This window comes from Rhinoraja longicauda, chromosome 6, assembly GCF_053455715.1.
Source record: "Rhinoraja longicauda isolate Sanriku21f chromosome 6, sRhiLon1.1, whole genome shotgun sequence".
NCBI classification, from domain to species: Eukaryota; Metazoa; Chordata; class Chondrichthyes; order Rajiformes; family Arhynchobatidae; genus Rhinoraja; species Rhinoraja longicauda.
The window spans coordinates 34,317,263-34,339,640 of NC_135958.1; the positions used below are offsets into that span (position 1 = coordinate 34,317,263).

The 22,378-nt window shown below is 40.9% G+C and overlaps 2 protein-coding genes across 3 annotated transcripts in view; one reads left to right on the top strand and one right to left on the bottom strand.

Annotated features, from left to right (window-relative positions):
- Positions 1-952, bottom strand: part of chmp1a (charged multivesicular body protein 1A) — a 43,318-nt gene extending 42,366 nt beyond the window's left edge. The window contains exon 1 of the mRNA XM_078400774.1: positions 707-952. Within this exon, the coding sequence (XP_078256900.1) occupies positions 707-731 (25 nt within the window). The 5' untranslated portion in view covers positions 732-952. The remainder of the gene's footprint in view (positions 1-706) is intronic.
- cdk10 (cyclin dependent kinase 10) lies at positions 636-21,067 on the top strand. 2 transcript variants are annotated; one of them, XM_078400773.1, is made up of 13 exons: positions 636-918; positions 3,462-3,534; positions 5,406-5,477; positions 6,580-6,682; positions 9,242-9,323; positions 9,548-9,615; positions 12,192-12,244; positions 12,674-12,743; positions 14,195-14,254; positions 14,348-14,471; positions 16,129-16,266; positions 19,011-19,066; positions 20,561-21,067. In XM_078400773.1, the coding sequence occupies exons 1-12, from the start codon at positions 730-732 to the stop codon at positions 19,050-19,052; spliced, it is 1,074 nt and encodes a 357-aa protein (XP_078256899.1). In that variant the 5' UTR covers positions 636-729; the 3' UTR covers positions 19,053-19,066; positions 20,561-21,067. The 2 variants fall into 2 exon arrangements, with proteins under 2 accessions (XP_078256899.1, XP_078256898.1); XM_078400772.1 differs by having other exon boundaries at positions 665-918; positions 16,129-16,268; positions 19,014-19,066; positions 20,561-21,066.
- Positions 21,068-22,378: the final 1,311 nt, after the last annotated feature.

The following is a 22,378-nucleotide window of genomic DNA, read 5'->3' on the forward strand; positions in this document are numbered from 1 at the left end:
GCACACCTTTAGAAAGGAGTTGAGGAGGAATTTCTTTAGTCAGAGGGTGGTTAAGCTGTGGAATTCTTTGCCACAGACAGCTGCGGTGGCCAAGTCAATTAATATTTTAAAGGCAGAGATGGATAGATTCTTGATTAGTACGAGAGTCAGAGGTTATGGGGAGAAGGCAGTTAGGAGGGAGAGATAGATCAGCTCTGATCGAATGATGGAGTAGACTAGTAGACTTGATGGGCCAAAAGGCCTGATTCTGCTCCAAGAACTTATGAACACAGTCCATCGCGCAAACCAGCCTTTCCAGAACCGAATCCAGCTAAACTTAATGTATAGGAAGGAACTGAGGATGCTAGTTTACATCCTCACTAATCAATCGAATTCTCATTTTATGATAACATAAAAAGTTTAGTTCTAATATTAGAAATATGATTGAGTAGATTATCAAAATGCATCTGTTTATAATAACAGGCAGTTTTTAGCATGTAAGAATTCAACATGCTGCAGGGATTCACATTTAATATTGAAGATAGACACAAAAGTGCTGGAGACACAAAAGTGCTGGAGACACAAAAGTGCTGGAGACACAAAAGTGCTGGAGACACAAAAGTGCTGGAGACACAAAAGTGCTGGAGACACAAAAGTGCTGGAGACACAAAAGTGCTGGAGACACAGCGTCACAGCAGATGGACCTGTCTCTGTCCCTGATCCTGACCTGCTCGAACCTCGGGTTGCACCATGCTTGGCCATCAGTGTGCAAACGCCGGAATGGCCGCCGCTCGGCCCTCTCCTCGCCTCTCCTCAACCTGCCGCGGCCGGCGCCGGAACCGCTCGGAGACCATGGGCGACGCGGCCGAAGAGCCGGAGCCGATCAGGCTGAAGGCCCTGAAGTACGAGGGCAGCTTCACCGTTCCGCCGGAGGACAAGGTAGCGCCGGCGGACGGGCGGGGGAGGGGAGGCGCTTTATGCTGCGTTTGTCAAGCGCCGGTCTCAGCCCGGACCCGTCACGTGGGGTCGCTGGGGTCACGTGACAGCCAGTCACTGCCACCCGAAGATACTAGAGCCAGATAGACCACTCGGCCCTAACAACCGCAGCACGTCACGGCGCCATTTTAGTAGGCAGAAACCTGCAGAAACATTTAAAAAGGAAAATAACAAACAAACAAATTCCGGCGTTTGCACACTGATGGCCAAGCATGAATTGATAGATGAGATATATTCTGCATTTTAAGGGTATCATCGCACATACTGTTCCCCCAGAACACTGATTACACTGCGAGAGGCAGAGCGAACGACGGGTCTTGCTTACTAAAATGGCTCCTTTACTTACGACACATCAGTATGGGCGATTTCAACGGAGTGGTCCATCATGTTCCTCTAGTATCTTTGCTGTCACCACAGCCCAGGGTGAAACCCTCAGCACATCATTCAATGGGGCTCTTCAAATGCTGCATACAATGTGAGATCCACATTGGGTGTTCTTCACACATACTGCATACAACAAATTATCCTCCAACATTTCCGTCACCTCCAACGCCGGGATCCCACTACTGCCCACATCTTCCCATCTCCACCCCTTTCTGCTTTCCGCAGAGACCGTTCCCTCCGCAACTCCCTGGTCCACTCGTCCCTTCCTACCCAAACCACCCCCTCCCCAGGTACTTTCCCCTGCAACCGCAGGAGATGCAACACCTGTCCCTTTACCTCCCCCCTCGACTCCATCTAAGGACCAAAACACTTTCCAGGTGAGGTAGAGGTTCACCTGCACCTTCAACCTCATCTATTGCATCCGCTGTTCCAGATGTCAACTTCTCTACATCGGCGAGCCCAACGCAGACTCGGCGATTGTTTCGCCCAACACCTTCGCTCACCTTAACCAACCTGATCTCCCGGTGGCTCAGCACTTCAACTCCCCCTCCTATTCCCAGTCTGACCTTTCTGTCATGGGCCTCCTCCATTGTCATAGTGAGGCCCACTGCAAATTGGAGGAACAGCATCTCATATTTCTCTTGGGCAGCTTACACCCCAGCGGTATGAACATTGATTTCTCTAACTTCAGATAGTTTGTCTGTCCCTCCCTTTCCCCTCCCCTTCCCAGTTCTTCCTGTCTCCCACTACATCCTATCTTTGTCTCGCCCCCACCCCTGACATCAGTCTGAAGAAGGGTCTTGACCCGAAACATCACCTATTCCTTCTCTCCTGAGATGCTGCCTGACCCTTCGATTTGAACCAGCATCTGCAGTTATTTTCCTACATACTGCAATGATGGTGGTTGTGAAAACGCACACATACTGCAATACTGGTGGTTCTGTAAAACGCACACATACTGCAATGATGGTGGTCGTGAAAAACGCACACATACTGCAATGATGGTGGTTGTGAAAAATGCACAAATGCTGCAATTGTCGTGCTTATGGATTACTATAACAACGATCCACCTGGGTAACATTGGAAGCCAAAGACCCTACCTCAGAACTGTTATTTACACATTCTAATTGTCCTGACCTGATTTTGCCAAAGTGTGATTTCAGGTGTTGTGCGGTCCACATTGGGTGTTGTTCATATTTTCTTCGGTAATCACAACTCTGTGGCATGAACATTTAATTTTCTAATTTCAGGTACATTCCCTCTCTCCTTCTGATCCATTGCCAGTCCTCCCAGTTTTGTTCGCTTTCCCCGTATCTTATCTTCAACCCTCCTCGACCGACTTTCAGTCCTTCCCAATTCCATACATTAATGACCAATACAGTGGATCTTATCCTCCACCTCATTCCATCCTCCATTCGCTTCTCCTCCAATTGCAGAATAGGTCTGAAGAAGAGTCTCAGCCAGAAACGTCGCCCATTCCTTCTCTCCAGAAATGCTGCCTGTCCCGCTGAATTACTCCAGCTCTTTGTGTCTATCTGCAGAATAGTGGATGCAGCTCAGTCCATATAACAGACCACCCTCCCCAGAATCAATTCCAGCTTCATTTCATGCTGAAGATAGACACAAAATGCTGGAGTAACTCAGCAGGACAGGCAGCAGCTCTGGAGAGAAGGAATGGGGGCCTTTTCAGGTCGACATCCTTCTTCAGACTGAGAGTCAGGGGAGAGGGAAACTAGAGATATGGAAGGCCATGTAAGGTGTGAAAGACGATCGAGGAAATGTACAAATCATTGTCTGCTTTGATCTGTCGTTTTCACACTTTACATGCTCTTTGTGCCTTTCTTTGGATATTTTATGGAGTGTTTCAGTATGAAAATAAATGAAACATGTTGAAGGAGGCATGTTCTCCAGGTGAGGGGAGGGGGGGGGGGTTGTGAACTGTGGAGTGTCATTGGCACCTCGAGGATTGGGTAGTCTGATGTGATACAACCCTATGAGGTGATACAGAGATGAATAGTTTATGCTTCATGCAATTAAATTTCCAGCAATGTTTTCAATTGTTTCCCAAATTAAAATTATATGTTTGTGTTCTAACTTTGCAGCTGGGAAGAAGCAGAAGTGTGAAGGAATTTGTGAAGTTGAATCGTATTGGTGAAGGAACCTATGGCATTGTGTGTAAGTCCAACTTGTTAAACCTCTTTTCATTTCTTCAAAACAGGATGATTTTGATGTACTGTCAATTACTCAACTTCAATAACGATTCTTGAAATACTATTTTCAATCATTCTTAAATGTTTGAAGTGTGAAATGCACCTGACAGTGTTGTTTATATTTCCCTTGTTCATCACAAATCTGTTGTATGAACATTTAATTATCTAATTTCAGGTACATTGCCACCCCCACCCCCACCTTCTGATCCACCTCCAGTCCTGCCTTTTTGTCCCCTTTCCCCACACCTCTTCAACCCTTTGCCAATTTTCAGTCATTCCCAATTCTGTACACTAATGACCTATACAGTGGATCTTATCCTCCAGCCTAAAATTGTTAAAAAATTGCATTTTTGATAACCTTCCTCGATTCAATCATGTTTCCCTCAGTTTTTTCTTCTCCACGTCCACCTCCATGGCAGTGTATCACTGCCAACATTATGTCATTCTTAAGTGGTTTCTCCTCCATCATCAGCATATGCGTTATTCCTAGGCATTATTTTTTTTATGCTGAAAGAAGAAATTCATCTTAACTTGTGGATGATTTCACATATCTGTTGTCACCTAGATCTACCGTGTCACTTTTTCTATGAATCCCACGTCCCTTGCCACCATCTCCAGCGTTTGAGCTGGATTCAGCAAAACACACTATTAGCAAAAAGCAAAGCTATCTTCTTTGGTTTTTAGAAATGATTGTACACCTTTGGTTTGAGCACCTTATCAGTGGCACAGCTGATAGAACTCCGTTCTCACAGCACCAGAGACCCAGGTTCATTCCTAATCTCAGGTGCCCTCTGTGTGGAGCTTATACATTCTTCCTGTGACCTCGTGGATATCCTCCTGGTGCTCTGGTTTCCACCCACATCTCAAAGATGTGCAGGTTTGAGGGTAATTGCCACCAGTCTGTAGGGAGTGGATACAAAAGCAGGATAACACAGAGCTAGTGTGAACGGGTGATCGGTGGTAGGCATGGACTTGGTGGGCCAAAGGTCCTTTTTCCATGCTATATTGAATTCATATTCCCTTCTCAGCTCAAACGTAAACCAAAGGTGCAGAATGTTAATCCTATGGTCAGCTTCTGCCATGAAATTCAAGCTGTCCTGACATTTGCAATTATTCACATTCAAAGCCTTGTCCATATGTTCATTACTGAAACCTAAATTCATGTCATGAACAGCTTGTAACTGGCCTTGCTAATGTATTTATTGCTGATCTCCGTGTTTCTGCCATTCATAAACCAATAGCAAATCCCAAAAGTTGCAGCCTATCCTTGCTTACACAAAAACTTTAATGTATCCTCATTAAATTTGTATTTACCAATTCCACTGCTGCTTTGCATCTTGGAGAACTGATCACAGATTGTTGTCTTCAACATCAAATGATTTCAAGATCTCGTTTCACGATTTTGACAATCTCTGCATATTTTGTCCGTGGCAAGCAGATTTCTGTTTCGTCACTCTTCCACTTGCCAGTAGCTGATGACTTCTGCCATTTTTCCTTTACCTTTTGGAACAACTCCCTGTCTACAGCCTTGCATCCTCAGCATCAGGACCTCGCCAGCCCCTAATTTGCTTCACTGTGCATATTCTCCAGCTCAATCTTCTACTCTCACTCCACCTCAAAAAGGACGCCACTGACTGATAAAGAATTTTGAGAACATCTCTTTATATGCAATGAGCACTGTAAAAATATCTGCATTGAAGGCTAAACCTCTGACTCCTACATGACTGCGAGCATAAAGATTATTTAATTTTTTAAAAACTGATCTGAACTCTTAATCTTGATTATAAATTAGCTGCAAGGTGATGACTTTTACTTTATTGGTCTTTGTTGCCTTAGACCGAGCCCATGATACGAAAACTGATGAAATTGTTGCCCTTAAGAAGGTTCGGATGGATAAAGAAAGGGATGGTAAGTTAGAAATACCAAAGAGGATACCAAACGATTTGATTAACTTGTTGCGGTTAGCATAATTCATTTATTTTAAATGCTAGACCAATAATGTTTAAAATCAATTGTGCTATAAGTATATGTTTTGAACTACTATTACCTTGGACTTATTTGATAAGCAATATTTAGTCCTGTTGACTAGTGAAAAATAAGAAAGATTTGCATTCATATAGCACCTTTCACTACTTCAGGTTACTTCAAAATTCATTCTGGTTACTTATTGTACAGTCATTAACGTGGGCATATCCTACACCTGTGGGCTGCCCTCAAGTTCACCAGAACTGACTTTTGTAAACAGATTTTTTTTTAAACATATTAATTTCTGACATCATTAGTAAACCCAGAGTTTATTGCCCAAGCCAAACCAGTACCAGTTTGACCAGAATGCTCAGGCAGTGGAGATAATTAATCACAAATATTTAAAAAATCTGGAGTGGCTTAGATTTATATATTTAAATCACTGGAGTGAGGTAGAAGCCACAGCAATAGAAACAATATATAAAAATGTTCAATACCCAATTGTTCCTGTTTGTAATAGGCAGTTGGTTCTTTTCAATTAGGACAGTTTGGAGGAGTTTTGAGCATGGTTACTTTATGTAAATTTAAAATTATTTTAGTTGTTTTTATTTTAAGTTATGAGATCTATTAAAAAAAACTGCTGCATCAGTCTACTAATTTCTGCTTGCAACTTAGTGTATACCAAAGTACAATGGAATTATAATCTTTTATGTGTAAGAAGGAACTGCAGATGCCCGTTTTTAACAGAAGATAGACACAAAAAGCTGGAGTAACTCAGCGGGACAGGCAGCATCTCTGGAGAGAAAGAATGGGTGATGTTTCGGGTTGAGACCCTTCTTCAGACTATTTTATGGTACAGTCATCAGATATAATGAACTTCTGCTTATGCATTTATAGAACACCTTTTGCAACTTTAGGATGTCCCAAAGTGACTGACAACTTTTGAAATATAATCATTGCTATGTAGGCAGAAATAGAATTTAATTTAATAAAGTACAAAAAAACTGCACAGGAAAGCTTGTATGTTTCTTTTGTTGATTTGCAGGAATCCCCATCAGTAGTTTGAGGGAGATTAACCTGCTACTGAAACTGAGGCACCCTAATATTGTAGAGCTAAAGGAAGTAGTGGTGGGAAATCATCTGGACAGGTCAGTAATTTGATTTCTAACATAAACATCTTTTCACTTCAAAACAGTAAACCAGTCAGACTTTGAAAGATTTGTTTTCTAAAACAAAATGTTAGGATACCATGTTATCCTGTGATTTCATTTTCACAGGAAAAAATGTTCTCTTTTGAAGTTTCTCCATTTGATGTACAAAACCTTGACAAAGTGTTTGATAATTTATTGGATATTATTGTGTTGTTGCATTTAATGTGCCTGTAAAGCTGCAACAAGTAGGAATTTCATTGTTCCAGTCCCAATGTATATGACAATTGAACACTCTTGATGAGAACAGGCCATCCCTGTGATAAGGAATTTGTAGCTTTATGAAAACTACAAAAATATCAGTAGATTTGAGAAAGTTCTCACTTTCCTCTGTACCAAGTTTTAGGTTTTAGAGATGCAGCACGGAAACATGCCCTTCGGCCCACCGGGTCCGCGCCGACCAGCAATCCCCGCATATTAACGCTATCCCATCACACCAGGGACAAATTTTACATTTACCAAGCCAATTAATCTACAAACCCGGTGTGGGAGGAAACCGAAGATCTCGGAGAAAACCCACGCAGGTCCTGGGAAGACCGTACAAACTCCGTACAGACAGCACCCGTAATCAGGATCAAAGCCAGGTCTCCAGTGCTGCAAGTGCTGTAAGGCAGCAACTCTACCGCTGCGCCACCATGCCTCTTTTTTTTCTGGCTCTGTTCATTCTCATCTACAATGACCGTACTTCCTTAGGCACTGCAATCTAAGCCCAGAAAGAAAGACACAATTGAGGGGATGAGTCAGGCAGGAAACAAGAAGTGAAGTGAATGAGATTCTGTGCTATTGGATATAGGTGTGGCTCTGGTTCATAAGTTGGTTTCAATGTTGGGAAGCCATATTGTTGCAGGAAGAGGTGCATGTCTAGAGTGGAAGGATTGGTGGCTGTGAAGAAGAGAAGTGGAACTTGAAGTTAGGCAGAAAGAGTCTACAATGCAAAAGTGAAAAACAGTTTTAATATATTTAAAGACCATCACTCTGTGCTAATAACTTTCAGCCCTTTTTCTTTGAATTTTCCCATGGTCAGAATATGAAATCAATGGAGGGACATCAGTAAAATCACAATCATTAGGATGTATCGTAGTTTTTTTCTTTTGGAATAATTTTACCTAAAATTTCCAAAACAAAACTTAAATATCTTTGCATTTTCTACAAAGCGGAGATTTATAATTGAATTTGTTCCTATCATATTCTCCTTAATTTTTTTTTAAACAAAGCCACAAACATTACCATTCAATTTCACAATTTCATTCAGAGTGAGAAACAACCCCTTGTCTTTGTTTATCATAAAACATTTATAAAGGGCAACTAGACCAAGTTGGGCCCAAACCTCTCCTGCATTGGTGTAGCACCCTCTCCTCCCCTCTCCCCCCTTCCCCTCCCCCTCCCCCTCCCCTCTCCTTCCCTCCCCCTCCCTCCTCCCCTCCCCCTCCCTCCACCCCCTCCTCCTCCCTCCCTCCACCCCCTCCTCCTCCCTCCCTCCTCTCCCCCCACCCCCTCCCCCACTTCCTCTCCCCCCTTCCTCTCCCCCCTACTCCACCCTTATCCTCCCTCCTCCCCCCTCCTTTCTTCCATTAGCACCAAAGGGACGACGGTGAGTAAGGTGGGCCTAACATTGTCGTGCTATCATGTACCGTTTTGGCTGTACGTCAGGAACAAAGAAACAGACAAAAGTTTTAGTATATAGATGGGAGAATGTCTTTTTAATCAATTTTATCACCTAGAGTAACACCTTGGATTAGCATTAACCACTTCTTAATAATTACCGGCAGCCAGTGACAAGAATTATCTGAGCACTGCATCATTTTCTCATAGTTTCATTCAGAGCAAACAGGGTATGTGGTTGAGAACTTTGTTGTCATAATCAAAGTTTGTATTTAAACAGAAGCAACAAAGTTTATTTTGTCAAGTCAAGTCAATTTTATTTGTATAGCACATTTAAAAACAACCCACGTTGACCAAAGTGCTGTACATCAGTTCAGGTACTAAGAAACGAACATACAATGGCACACAAACATAACAGCACATACATAAACAGTTCACAGAAAGGATAGGGACACTTAATTTTTTGTAACAAAAGTTTCATTATTTGGTCTATCGGTGTTACTTTTTAACCTTCCCGCTACTCACCTTTATAGCCCCATTAAGGACAGGGGATGTTCATCTGGCAAATGTTCAATAAGGCAGATCTTTCACTGTGACAATTTCTTGCCAGAAAATGTTTTGCTTAATTTTTATTCTGCCATCAAATACCTAATTCTTGATACATGCCAATATGATTCCAGCACAGTGGTGAGATCAAAAACAGCATAACGTTGGTGGTCAACAAGGTCTTTATTTACTTGAATGCTAAATATCAATCCATCTACAGAGCAATTTTACACCCTCAGCTTCACAGTATCAGTGTGACAGTTAGTCTGTGACGCCGCAACTGAAGTAGTGCACAAGGATTAGTAGGAGACAAAGAAAATATCACTGCATTCTTAATGTTATTTCCCACAGTATTTTTCTAGTAATGGGATACTGTGAACAGGACCTTGCCAGTCTTCTAGAAAACATGCAATCGCCATTCTCAGAAGCTCAGGTAACAAACAACTGTTTGAGATTTTAGATTTGTTTTGCAGGAGTAGCTTGACAAATTCAAAGTGCAGCTTGAATCCTTATTAACAAATAAAAGTGGTAAATCTCTGCTTTAGTATTTTTATCTTCATAGTAATGTTGTATTATCAGTATTTTGCACCACATTTTAGTCACAGTTCCTGTGAGCTTTTAAAATGTCTTATATTAATTGTTTGTATTTCTCTTAAGGTGAAATGTATCATCTTGCAGTTATTAAAGGGATTACAATATCTACATGAAAACTTCATTATTCATAGGTGGGTGAATTGAAAAGTTAAATGTTTTTAATTAATTTCAACACAGATGTTGATGGAAGGTGAACAAAAAAACTGCATTTGCTGGAAATCAGAAATAAAAATGTTGTAAGGTGAATGGACACTTAATAACTTAAGTTGGTGAATATACCTTAAAGAGTATTTCAATATTGAATACAAGAACCAAGTGTTGCAATGTGCCATAAAAACGATACATCAAGAAAATAAGTAAACGTTGCTGGACTGAAACTGCCGCGAAATAATACACCAATTATAATGATCTGATTTTGCTCTAGCCTCAACTGCTCAGAACTAGAATATAACATGACAAAGTATTGAACTTTTCTGAAAAAGTTCAATAACCATTCTGAAAAAACCTGGTCTAAACCCTGACACCCCAAACAACTTCAGACCAATCTCCAACCTACCCTTTCTGTCCAAAGTTTTGGAACGTGCTGTAGCTTCCCAACTAAAATACCACCTCTCTACCAATAACCTGTATGAAACTTTCCAATCTGGATTCCGCTCAAACCACTGTACTGAAACTGCGCTCCTCAAAATCACAAACGACATTCTCCTCTCCTCCGACGCTGGCAACCTCAACATCCTCATCCTACTTGACCTCAGCGCCGCCTTTGACACCATAAATCACTCCATTCTCCTCACCCGACTTGAAACCTCCCTTAACATCACCGGCACAGCCCTATCCTGGTTTAAATCTTACCTCTCTGACAGACACCAGTTCATCTCCATTAACAACTGTAAATCCCCCACCGCTCCCCTCCCCCAAGGTGTCCCCCAAGGCTCAGTCCTTGGCCCCCTCCTCTTCATCCTCTACCTGTTCCCCCTTGGTCAATTAATCCGCCGTCATGGTCTCAACTTCCACTGCTTCGCCGATGATATCCAGCTCCTCATCTCCACCAAGTCAATCTCCTCCACCACACACTCTACACTGACAAACTGCATTACTGAAATAAAATCTTGGCTTCAATCAAACTTCCTCAAACTCAATTGCAACAAATCTGAAATCATCATCATTGGTCCAAAAATGCTCACCAAATCCACCCAAAACTTCATCCTCAACATTGATGGTCTCCCAGTATCCACCTCACCTCACATCCGGAATCTTGGAATCATCCTTGATCAAACCCTCTCCTTCGACAAACACATCAAACACATCACAAAGACAGCCTTCTTCCACCTCAAAAACATTGCCCGTCTCCGTCCATCCCTCTCCTCCACAGCTGCAGAAACCCTCATCCACGCCTTCATCACCTCCCGTCTGGACTACTGCAACAGCCTCCTCTATGGCGCACCCTCAAAAATCATCAATAAACTTCAATACATTCAAAACTCCGCTGCCCGTCTACTCACACACACCTCGATCCGTGACCATATCACCCCCGTCCTTTATAAACTCCACTGGCTCCCCATCCCCCAGAGAATCCAGTACAAAATCCTCCTCATAACCTACAAAGCCCTCCATAACCTGGCCCCATCCTACCTGACCGACCTCCTCCACAGGCACACTCCCACCTGCACCCTCCGCTCTGCCGCTGCCAATCTCCTATCCCCCCACATCCGGACTAAACTCAGATCCTGGGGGGACAGGGCTTTCTCCATCGCTGCTCCCACCCTATGGAACTCACTACCCCAAACCGTTAGAGACTCCCCCACACTCACCACATTCAAAACATCGCTGAAGTCTCACCTGTTCAGCACTGCCTTCAACCACTGAAGGTCACCTCACCTACTGTCTCCTTTCTCTGTTCATTTATTTATTTACTTATTTATCTATTTATTAATTTCCCTATGTTCTCAAAATCTCTGTAAAGCGTCTTTGAGTATATGAAAAGCGCTATATAAATAAAATGTATTATTATTATTATTATTATTAACTGTTCTCTTGGTCATTGAACATGATCCAAAATTAAATGTTGATTAACCATTTTATCTGATGGTCTAAACTTTCAGAACATAAATTAAGTTCAACATTCCAAGTGAATGATCTTGATACAAAAAGAACCGCACGTTAGAAATTTTAACCAAAAAAATGAAAATGTCAGAAACATTCAACAGAGGGTCAGTAAACATTTCTGGACAATAAGTCAGAGGAGCGGAATTAGTCTATTTGGCCCATCAAATCTACTCCGTCATTTGGTCATGGTTGATCTATCTTTCCTTCTCAACCTTATTTCCTGACTTCTCAACCTTTGACACCCTATCAAGAATCTGTTAATTTCTGCCTTAAAAATATCTATTGACTTGGCCTCCACAGCCGTTTGTGGCAATGAATTCCACCACTCTCTGATGAAAGAAATTCCTCCTCATCTCCTTCCTAAAGGTACGTCCTTTTAATCTGAAGCTATGCCCTCTGGTCAGCCTTTCCCACTAGTGGAAACATCCTCTCCACATCTACTCTATGTTCTATTCTGGTCTATCAATGCATCAAACTAAGAAAGTGTGACATCGGTGATTTAAGACTAGGACATTACCAACAAAGAACTAGCTAACAATCTGCATAATTTTGTTTTTACCCGCTGAAGCATAAATTTGTAATAAGAGCCTTCCTTCTTCAGAGACCTTAAAGTATCTAATTTGCTGATGACTGATAAAGGATGCGTGAAGATAGGTGAGATGTATATACTTCTTTTATCTTAATCTTATTGCTATTTTTGAATCTGCTATAATTGCAGACTAATATACTTGCCTCAACTATATTTTTTAGTTTAAATGGAACCTTCAAATTAATATGCTTATGAGGCTGGTTTAGAAGAAGCTTTAAAAAAAAATAGCATTGGCTATTAATATTCTTTTTAGGTTGTATTGTTTATTTGCAACTTGGATTTTCTGTTAGCACATATTTATCTCATTGTTTTCTATGAAATGTGTTATGCACATACTGGTTGCGACATTATGACTAGCTGCTTAGCTGTCAATTGCTTCAGGGAGTGTGACTTACTTAATAAATATTCATTCTAACCTGCTTAACAAATGCTGATAGGCCATTACATAGATTTCTTTAAAAAAATCTTTGCAATATATTATTTCATCATTGCAGCGGACTTTGGACTGGCGCGAGCATATGGAGTGCCCCTAAAACCCATGACTCCGAAAGTAGTAACATTATGGTAAGTTGGCAGAGAAAAGTCTGCAAGTTTTCTGATAATTACGATATGATTTCACACACATCTATTCTTCACGTTATCTCGGGAAAGTAGCCAACATAATCAAAGACCTTTTCCACCCCGTTTCTGTCACACAGAAAATACAGGAGCTTTAAAGCGCGCACCGCCAGACTTTGAAATAGCTTCTTCCCCTCTGTTATCTGAACAGTCTTTCAACAAACTGGAGTAGAGTCCAGTTCTCCTCTACCCCATTGCGGACATTAGAGTTTGTTTCTGAAATTGTTGCGCTACAATGCTGAGAATTATATGCTGCACTCTGTATCTTTCCTCTTGCTCTACCTATTGTACTTTACTTTGGTTTGATGGGATTTATCTATAGTATTATTTGATCTGTTTGGATAGCATGAAAAACAAAGCTTTTCACTGTACCTTGGTACACAAGACAATAATAAACCTAAACCTACACCGACTGAACTCAATGTTCCAAGGATTGGCCTTTTTGGAGATGCTGCCTATGGGTTTCCTTGCAACATTATCTATCCCATCATTACCACCTGCATTTCCTCATGCATTTATTAGCAACGGCATCTATGTGGCTCTAGTTATTCATTGCTATAAAAATACTAAAATTGTCTAAGTGGAAAAAATGGGGAAAGAATTGAATAATTCTAATTTGCTCCAATTTAATTCAAAATCTCTGTCTGGAAAGCAGCATTTTTCTTTCCCAAAGCATCTCATATGCTCGGAACAATTGCAGTATTATTTGGAGAATGGTTTGCAATTATCTGAAGCACCATTATTCCCATTTTAAGAAATTTACAAGTAGGACCTATTGCGGCTTACAAGAGCTAAACAATCTTTGTTTATAATTTCCCTTCAAACTCTGAATGATTAGACGCTTCATGAATTTCCTGCACTCAATACCTTTGATGTTCCTACCTCTGTCAATTGACCTACATAATCTATTATCTAACAAATTTGTAGATCATGTTGGATATTGACTCTAAGGCTCAATGCAAAACCCAATCTTATTGTTTCATTGTAAATATTGATTAACTGTCAGAGGCTAACTTTAATGAAACACATTACTTCCCAATTTCCGGATGAAAAAATGATTTCTAAAAGCCCTTTGTAGTATTGTTGCTCCCTGTTGAGACATTAAAGCTAACCTAGTTTACAATAATCTGAATTCATCATATTTTTGTGATAGATTGATTGTGACTTAGTGATTTTTTAAATTCCTGTGGACTATATAAATTGGGCTACTAAAACCTAGACCCAGTGTAATTTTTAAAGCTATGTTGTCACTTGGTTATGGATCACAATATATCCTTGCAACCTGCAGTTACATTTTATTTGCTATTTTGACTTGTGAAACATTAAACATTGAGGCGATTTATAAGTCTTTGCGGGCTTTGAATTCCTGATTGGATCTTGTGTTCTTCTACTTTTAGGTACAGAGCACCTGAATTACTACTGGGGACAAAAACTCAGACTACAGCTATTGATATGTGGTTGGTCTCTTACATGCATTGCTTTCTCAACAATTTTTTTTGTCGTTCAACCTTGCTTTTAACTTTTCTCACCATCTGTTTTGTTTTTCACAGGGCGGTAGGTTGTATCCTTGCAGAACTGCTGGCGCACAAACCTTTGCTTCCCGGAAGCTCTGAAATCCATCAGATTGACCTGATTGTTCAATTATTAGGGACTCCAAATGAGAATATATGGCCAGTAAGTCATGGTGGATCTGATCAGAGGTCTGAAACCTTGAATCATTTCATATTCTTTTAAAGTGTGAACAAAAATGAAGGCTTGACTAGTTGAGAAAATAAGTGTATAGTTATTTTGTTTTGCATTGTTCTTTCCAGTCTAAAGTTAATGTTCTCTTGACCTGTGGTGTTTATCAATTCCTGTACAAAATCATACACAAAGCACTTTTCCAAAATAAGTGACCATTGTTTTTAACTGATTTTTCCTGATGAAGCAAACCAAAGCATGCAATTTTAAAGAGCACGCCCATGTATTCTAGTATAGATAGACAAAAAAAAAGTCATTTGTCGATGTTCAAATTATTACGCATTTACCCAGTTCTTTAGTTGTTGGTATAATTGATGATATTCCTTTTTTTTAAAAAAGGTCAACTACTGTTTTGTCCTATTAATTGAGCATCAAGGAATAACATGACAGTTACTATTTAAGTTTTTGTAATTTGATTGGAGTGAACTGGAAGCACCCGTAGTTTAATTTAGAGATACAGCATCGAAACAGCCACTTAGATTCCTATTAAATCGTTTCCCCTCCACCTTAAACCTATGTCCTCTGGTCCTCGATTCACCTACTCTGGGCAAGAGATTCTGTGCATCTACCCGATCTATTCCTCTCATGATCTTATACACCTCTATATGATCACCCCTCATCCTCCTGGGCTCCAAGGAATAGAGTCCCAGCCTACTCAACCTTTCCCTATAACTCACATCCTCTAGTCCTGGCAACATTCTCGTAAATCTTTTCTGTACCCTTTCCAGCTTGACAACATCTTTTCTATAACATGGTGTCCAGAACTGAACACAATACTCTAAATGCAGCCTCACCAACATCTTATACAACTGCAACATGACCTCCCAACTTCTATACTCAACCGGAGGAACCAGGGGAAACCCCATGGTCCCAATAAGAAAGTGCAAACACCACACAAACAGATAACTGAATTGAAATCGGGTCTCTGGCGCTGTGAGGCAGCAGCTCCACCAGTTGTACCGCTGTGCTGCCCTTGTATACAGCTGATTGGTTTTACTTAAGAGCTTTCTAATTTAGTTTAGTTTAGTTTAGAGATACAGCGTGGAAACAGGCCCTTCGGCCCACTGGGTCCGCGGCGACCAGCAATCTCTGCGTATTAACACTATCCTACTCACACTAGGGACAATTTTTTTTAACACTTACCAAGCCAATTAACTTACAAACCTGTACATCTTTGGAGTGTGGGAGGAAACCGAAGATCTCGGAGAAAACCCACGCAGGTCACGGGGAGAACGTACAAATTCCGTACAGACAGCGCCCATAGTCGGGATTGAACCCGGGTCTCTGGCACTGCAAGCGCTGTAAGGCAGCAACTCTACCACTGCGTCACCGTGGGCTGCCTTAATTATTTAACCATGAATTGGAGTCTATTCAATCTTTACATTGGTGTTATTATTTGCATTCATTTTGTTTGCCTAATATTAAGTTTTGAATGAAGAAAAGAACCATCTACACGGTCACAGTTAATGTCACTAAACTGCTGAAATAATCTGTTGCTTCGAAAAGTGGTATCATGTAGTTTTTATTACACTGCATCTCATCCTACCATTTTACCTAATAGCTACTTACCTGTGCTCATGTTGTGATCTAGGGCTTTTCCAAGCTACCATTAGTGGGGCAGTACACACTGAGAAAACAGCCTTACAATAATCTGAAGCACAAGTTTCCATGGCTGTCAGAAGCAGGGCTCCGACTACTCAACTTTCTCTTCATGTATGACCCCAAAAAAAGGTATTGCAACATCCTGTTACATATTTAATGAGAGGTTTTCCTCCAGTGGCTAAGTTAGTGATTGCACGTGTCACTCTGAAACTTTGTTCAGATTACCGCAAAATTAGGTTGAACTTTAAAAGGTACTGTAGTTCAATGGGTGATATGTTTCGATCGTAATTTGTTCTACCCACATACATTGTAGCCTGCACAAAGAAAATTCCAGATTTTCAGCTTTGATCTTTTACATTTTCAGCTTATGTGATGAAACATTGAATCAAGCTGCAGTAATTAACATGACTCAAGTGAAGTCATAATATTGCTCTTGGCATTTTTTTGTTAATTGTAATATTACCTCTTTTTAAACAATACATTTTAAAAATGTTATTTTTTTTAAACTTGCGCTTCTCGTTTTGTTTCTACTTCCTGATCTTTTTTCTTTTAACTTCATATCTTCTACGTAATATTATACAGCATGTTTAACAGTTTGCTCAATGTGACATTTTCCTTCTGATTCCTGGAAAGCCGACATTAATCAAATAGCCAATTGCAAAAGGCTGACCTTTCAAGGCAGGTTTTTTCTCCCCAAGGCCAATCAGAGTAAAGACATTTGAAAATTGAGTAAGCTGTAAAATTGGTATCCAGAGAAAATCAAACAGAACCTGGATCGCCGGTGCTACTCCATCTTGAATTGGAACTCATTGCTACACAGGGCTGTGGAGGCCGTCAGTGGATTTTTAAAGGCAGAGATAGACAAATTCTTGATTAGAATGGGTGTCAAGGGTTATGGGGAGAAGGCAAGAAAACGGGATTTGGAGGCAGAGATCAGCCATGATTGAATGGCGGAGTAGACTTGATGGGCCGAATGGTGTCATTCTACTATAACTTGTGAACTTATGTGTTTATTTGTAGACACGTAATAAAGTGCTCGATTTGTGAGGGATACTGATTTTTAGATGTGCTTCTCAGTCTTCTTGAATTCTCAATATGTGTACCTAACATGATTAATCCTTCGCCATGCCTACATTTTCCAATATGTACATTGTCACGTCAACTCCTGTTAGTGTCATAGTCATACAGCGTGGAAACAGGCCATTTGCGCGCAACTTGCCCACGCTGACCAACATGCCTCATTTACACTAGTTCCATTTGCTCGCCTTTGGCCAATATCCCTCCTATCCTATCCATGTACTGCCTAAATGTTTCTTAAACGTGTGATAGTATCTGCCTTAACTACCTCCTCTGGCATTTTGTTCCATACACCCACCACCTTTTGTGCAAAAAAAAGTTACCCTTCAGGTTTCTTTTAAATCTTTCCCCCTTCACCTTAAACCTATGTCCTCTGGTTCTCCATTCCCCTACTCAGGGCAAGAGACTCTGTGTGTCTACCTGATCTATTCCTCTGTAGGATCATCCCTCATCCCCCTGTGCTCCAAGGAATAAAGTCATAGAATGCTCAAGCTCTCCCTAAGGCTCTGCCCCTTCAGTTCTCCATCCCCGTAAATGTTCTCTGCACCCTTTCTAGCGTGATAACATCTTTCCTATAACATGGTGCCTGAAATTGAACACAATCCTCTGAATGTGGCCTCACCAATGTCTTATATAACTGTCACATGACCTCGCAACTTCTATACTCAAAACTCTGACTGATGAAGGCCAATGTGCCAAAATCCTTTTTGACCACCTCGTCTACCAGTGATGTTACTTTCAATGAACTATGTACCTGCACTCCTAGATCCCTCAGCTCTACAACACTCCCCAGAGCCCTATTTTCACTGTGTAGGTCCTGCCCATGTTCGACTTCCCAAAATGCAACACCTCACATTTCTCTGTATTAAATTCCATCAACCATTCCTCAGCCCACCTGTACAGTTGATCAAGAGCCCGATGCAACTTTTGGCAACCATTTTCACTATCTATTATACCACCCACTTTTGTGTTTGTGTCCACTTTCTCTTTTCTGAAATAGTCAACTTGTAAAAGTTCACCACACTGTAGGTACTTAGTTTATGAGGGACAGACAACATTAATTTACAGAGGGCATAGGTCTGTGAGTGGTAAGATAGACACGAGGGGATCTGAGGAGACAGACACGAGGTAAGATAGACACGAGGGGATCTGAGGAGACAGACACGAGGTAAGATAGACACGAGGGGATCTGAGGAGAGGCAAGAGGGTTAGAGGAGAACTGAGGAAGATTTAGAGGGATCTGAGGAAGATTTAGAGGGATCTGAGGAAGATTTAGAGGGATCTGGGGAAGATTTCTTTTTTATCCTGAGGATGATTGGAATTTAGAACACACGGCCTAGTTGGGAACTGGTGGGGAAAGGCACTTTCATAATGATTACAAAGAATCTGGACGAGCATTTGAATAGCCAAAGTATGGAAGACAACTGCTGATAAGTGGGAATATGTGGCTGGGTACTTGATGGTCATCGTGGATGCTGTGGATGGACGGGTCTAAGAGTCAAGGAGTTCTGGCAGTCAGGTTGAGTTGTGACATCTAATTAGTGATGATTGAATGGCAGAGTAGTCCGGCTCCTGATCCTCTTTCTATGTTCTCATGTTTCTGTGCTCTTTTATCTGAAGAATTTAATTGTTTCATAATTTTTTTACTCTTGATATGAGTAATTGCAAAGCTGCTAATTTTACGTAAAGCTTCCACTGTTCTAATATATCTTAACTAATGTATGGTGCACTGTACTTAACAACAGCGGGACCCGATGATTATGATGCAAATAAACTGATGGATGTTCTATGTTTAAGGGCGACAGCGGAAGACAGTCTGGAGAGTTCCTATTTTAAAGAAAAGCCATTGCGTAAGTTCAGAAATATTTTATAATTAGTGATTCATTTTTCTTACAGAAGTTCTGATCTATTTCAAAATGAACCAGTTTTTGAACAAATTAGCACGGTTACATGATGGGACATTAATTTTACAAAGTATATTTTAATAAAAAATAGTAACTGATTTCGTGTAAATTTACATCTCATCTTCGTGCATAAATCAAAGTGTTACCTTCACTATTTAAAAATAAATTTCGCCTGAGAGCCATATCTCCATCTTGCATAGCCTTTTATAAATAACTTCAAGTTAAAAAATAACTACATCTTCAGTCTGAAGAAGGGTCTTGATCCGAAACGTCACCCATTCCTTCTCTCCTGAGATGCTGCGTGACCCACTGAGTTACTCCAGCATTTTGTGATACCTTCAAGTTTTGATACAATATTTTGACACTTCACTCACATTTGTGACGCGCACATATTTTGCTCCAAATCTTGTTCTGATCTGTAATTCCCCGTTTTCTCTCTCCCTCCCTTTTTGAAAAGTGGGGTTACATTAGCTACCCTCCAATCCTCAGGAACTACTCCAGAATCTAAAGAGTTTTGAAAAATTATCACTAATGCATCCACTATTTGCCTGTCCATTCTCTCCAAAGATGTTGCCTGACCTGCTGAGTTCCTTCAGTACTTGGCATTTTGCTCAAAATTCCAGCATCTGCAGTTTCTAGTGTCTCCAATATAATGTGTAGATGTTCATGAAAGGGTAGAAGCCCAGAACCTATTTTTCAGGATGGAAATATCAAATTCCACAGGGCATAGCTTTATGGAGAGAGGGTTAAATTTCAAAGGAGATGTGCAGGGCAAGTTTTGTTTACACAGAGGGGGGTAAGTAACTAACACGCTGCTGTGGGTGGTGGTGGAGGCCAATACGACCTCCACCAGGGCATTTAAGAGAGTTTTGGATTAACACATAGATATGCAGGGAATGGAGAGATATGGACGACAGTATATACAGGTTGATACAGGTACGTCTTGGCATCATATTTTGTTTTAGTTTAGTGATATAGCGCAGAAGCAGGCCCTTCGGCCCACCGAGTCCACACCGCCCAGCGATCCCCGCACATTAACACTATCCTACACACACAAGGGACAATTTATACATACACCAAGCCAATTAACCTACATACCTGTACGTCTTTGGAGTGTGGGAGGAAACCGAAGATCTCGGAGAAAACCCACAGTCACGGGGAGAACGTACAAACTCCGTACAGACGGCGCCCGTAATCGGGGTCTCCGGCGCTGCAAGTGCTGTAAGGCAACTCTACCGCTGCGCCACCGAGGCCGCCTGTTCAGCACAGGCATTGTGGGCCGAAGGGCCTGTTCCTGTGCCATACTGTTTTATGTTCTATAGTTCTTACAAATACTATTCTTTTTATTGAATGGTATAAAGGAAATAAAACATCAGTGTTAACTTAAAAATTGAAAAGCAATGTAATTTCTAAACCAATGCCTTTTCTGTTTCTTTGAAGCATGTGAATCAGAACTGATGCCGACATTCCCCCATCATCGTAACAAACGAGCTGCGGCCAGCGTGGAAAACAAACCAAAACACCCAAAGGTGTGACGCATTGAATTGATGCGCAAAGCCACCGTGAATAGGGAACTTTTTCTTACTCATGTTAGCCGCCTTTTACGTTTGTTGCATTAGATATCCATGCAGAAGTTAGACGGGACTGTAGGACATATCCTAGGACTGTAACAACAGTGCAGCGCCATTTTAAGATTAAGTAGATGGTTCAATCCTGTGGAAATAGGTCAAACATCTGTTTCAAAATTTCCACTAAGCACTTTTTTTCTTACACTTATTGTATTCAAAAGCATTCAAATAAATAATCATAATTTTGAATGTTAAGTGTCAGTTGAAGGTTACTCTAAAATAGCCTAGAATTTTCAAAAAGAAATGACTTCCGTCATGTATGTTGTGTATTTATTTGCATACATTTTGGATTAAAAAGTTTGTGTTCCATTACTTCCTCTGCCAAAATGAGAGAATTTGCCTGGTTATTTTGTTAACCATGATATTTCGGCAGAAGAGCATTTTTTTGAAGGTGATCACAACTCCATAAGTTGTAATCTAACGTGCCAAAGCCATTTTACAGTCCCTTTGAGCCCTTCTAATCACCTGCTACGTTCAGTCTGAAGAAGCAAATTGTTACCTATCCTTTTCTGTTGAGATGCTGCCTGACCCCTTGAGTTACTCCAGCATTTTGTGTCTATCTTTGGTGTAAATCAGGATCTGAAGTTCCTTTTTATTGCATTATATTCCATAAGTTTTAAAATTGTTTTGAATAGGGGTAAGTCTGGACCTTGCAGGAAGGGACTAAGTTGGAGTAATGCAAATAACAACATTATTAGGCTGGAGCTTGGGACAGTACGCTGGGAGTAGTTGTTATTGGGTAAGTCTACATCTGACATGTGGGAGTCATTTAAAGGCCAGTTAATCGTAGTTTAGGGTCGGCAAGTTTGAGTAAGAAGGAGAGATAAAGATGCCAAAGTAAGGGAAGCTTGGATGATCAAAGAGGTTGTAAATTTTGGTTAAAAAGGAAATGCATGTAATGAAGATGATGAAATCAGGCAGGGCCTTTGAGGAATAAAAAGCAAAAGAGGAAAGAACCTAATTGAATGATTAGAAGGGCCAAAAGGAACCATGAAATGCCTTTGGTAAATCTGATTGTAAAAATTCCCAAGGCTTTTTATACTTACATAATAAACAAGAGTGTGACCAGGGAGAAGATAGGATCACTCAAGGATAAAGGAAGGAATGTGTTACATTGGAATCAGAGGATGTAGGCACAGTACCAAACAAATAAATGTCCAGGGCATGAGGAATCCATTTCAGGTTATCGAGAGAGGCAAAAAAAAAGGAGACTGTGGGAGCCTTGACAAAGATCTTTGCGTATATGTAGCCACAAGCAAGGTTCTGGGAGACTGGAGTGTGGCTAATGTTGTTCCTTTGTTTAATGGAAGTGGAGAGAATCCAGAGAATTATAGGCCAGTGTGCCTCACGTCAGTGGTAGAGGAGCATAAGAAGAAGGGTCTCGACCCGAAACGTCACCCATTCCTTCTCTCCCGAGATGCTGCCTGACCTGCTGAGTTACTCCGAGTCTGAAGAAGGGTCTCGACCCGAAACGTCACCCATTCCTTCTCTCCCGAGATGCTGCCTGACCTGCTGAGTTACTCCAGCATTTTGTGAATAAAAGTGGTAGAGGAGCTATTGGAGAGGATTCTTTGGGATAGGATTTACTCTCATTTAGAAGAGAATGAGGTAATTAGAGACCATATCTTAT

Coding starts and splice junctions, on each gene's coding strand:
- cdk10 (XM_078400772.1), top strand. CDS start 730: ATGCTTGGCCATCAGTGTGCAAACGCCGGAATGGCCGCCGCTCGGCCC. Junction 12,744..14,194: donor CCGAAAGTAGTAACATTATG/GTAAGTTGGCAG, acceptor TTCTACTTTTAG/GTACAGAGCACCTGAATTAC. Junction 14,255..14,347: donor ACTACAGCTATTGATATGTG/GTTGGTCTCTTA, acceptor TGTTTTTCACAG/GGCGGTAGGTTGTATCCTTG.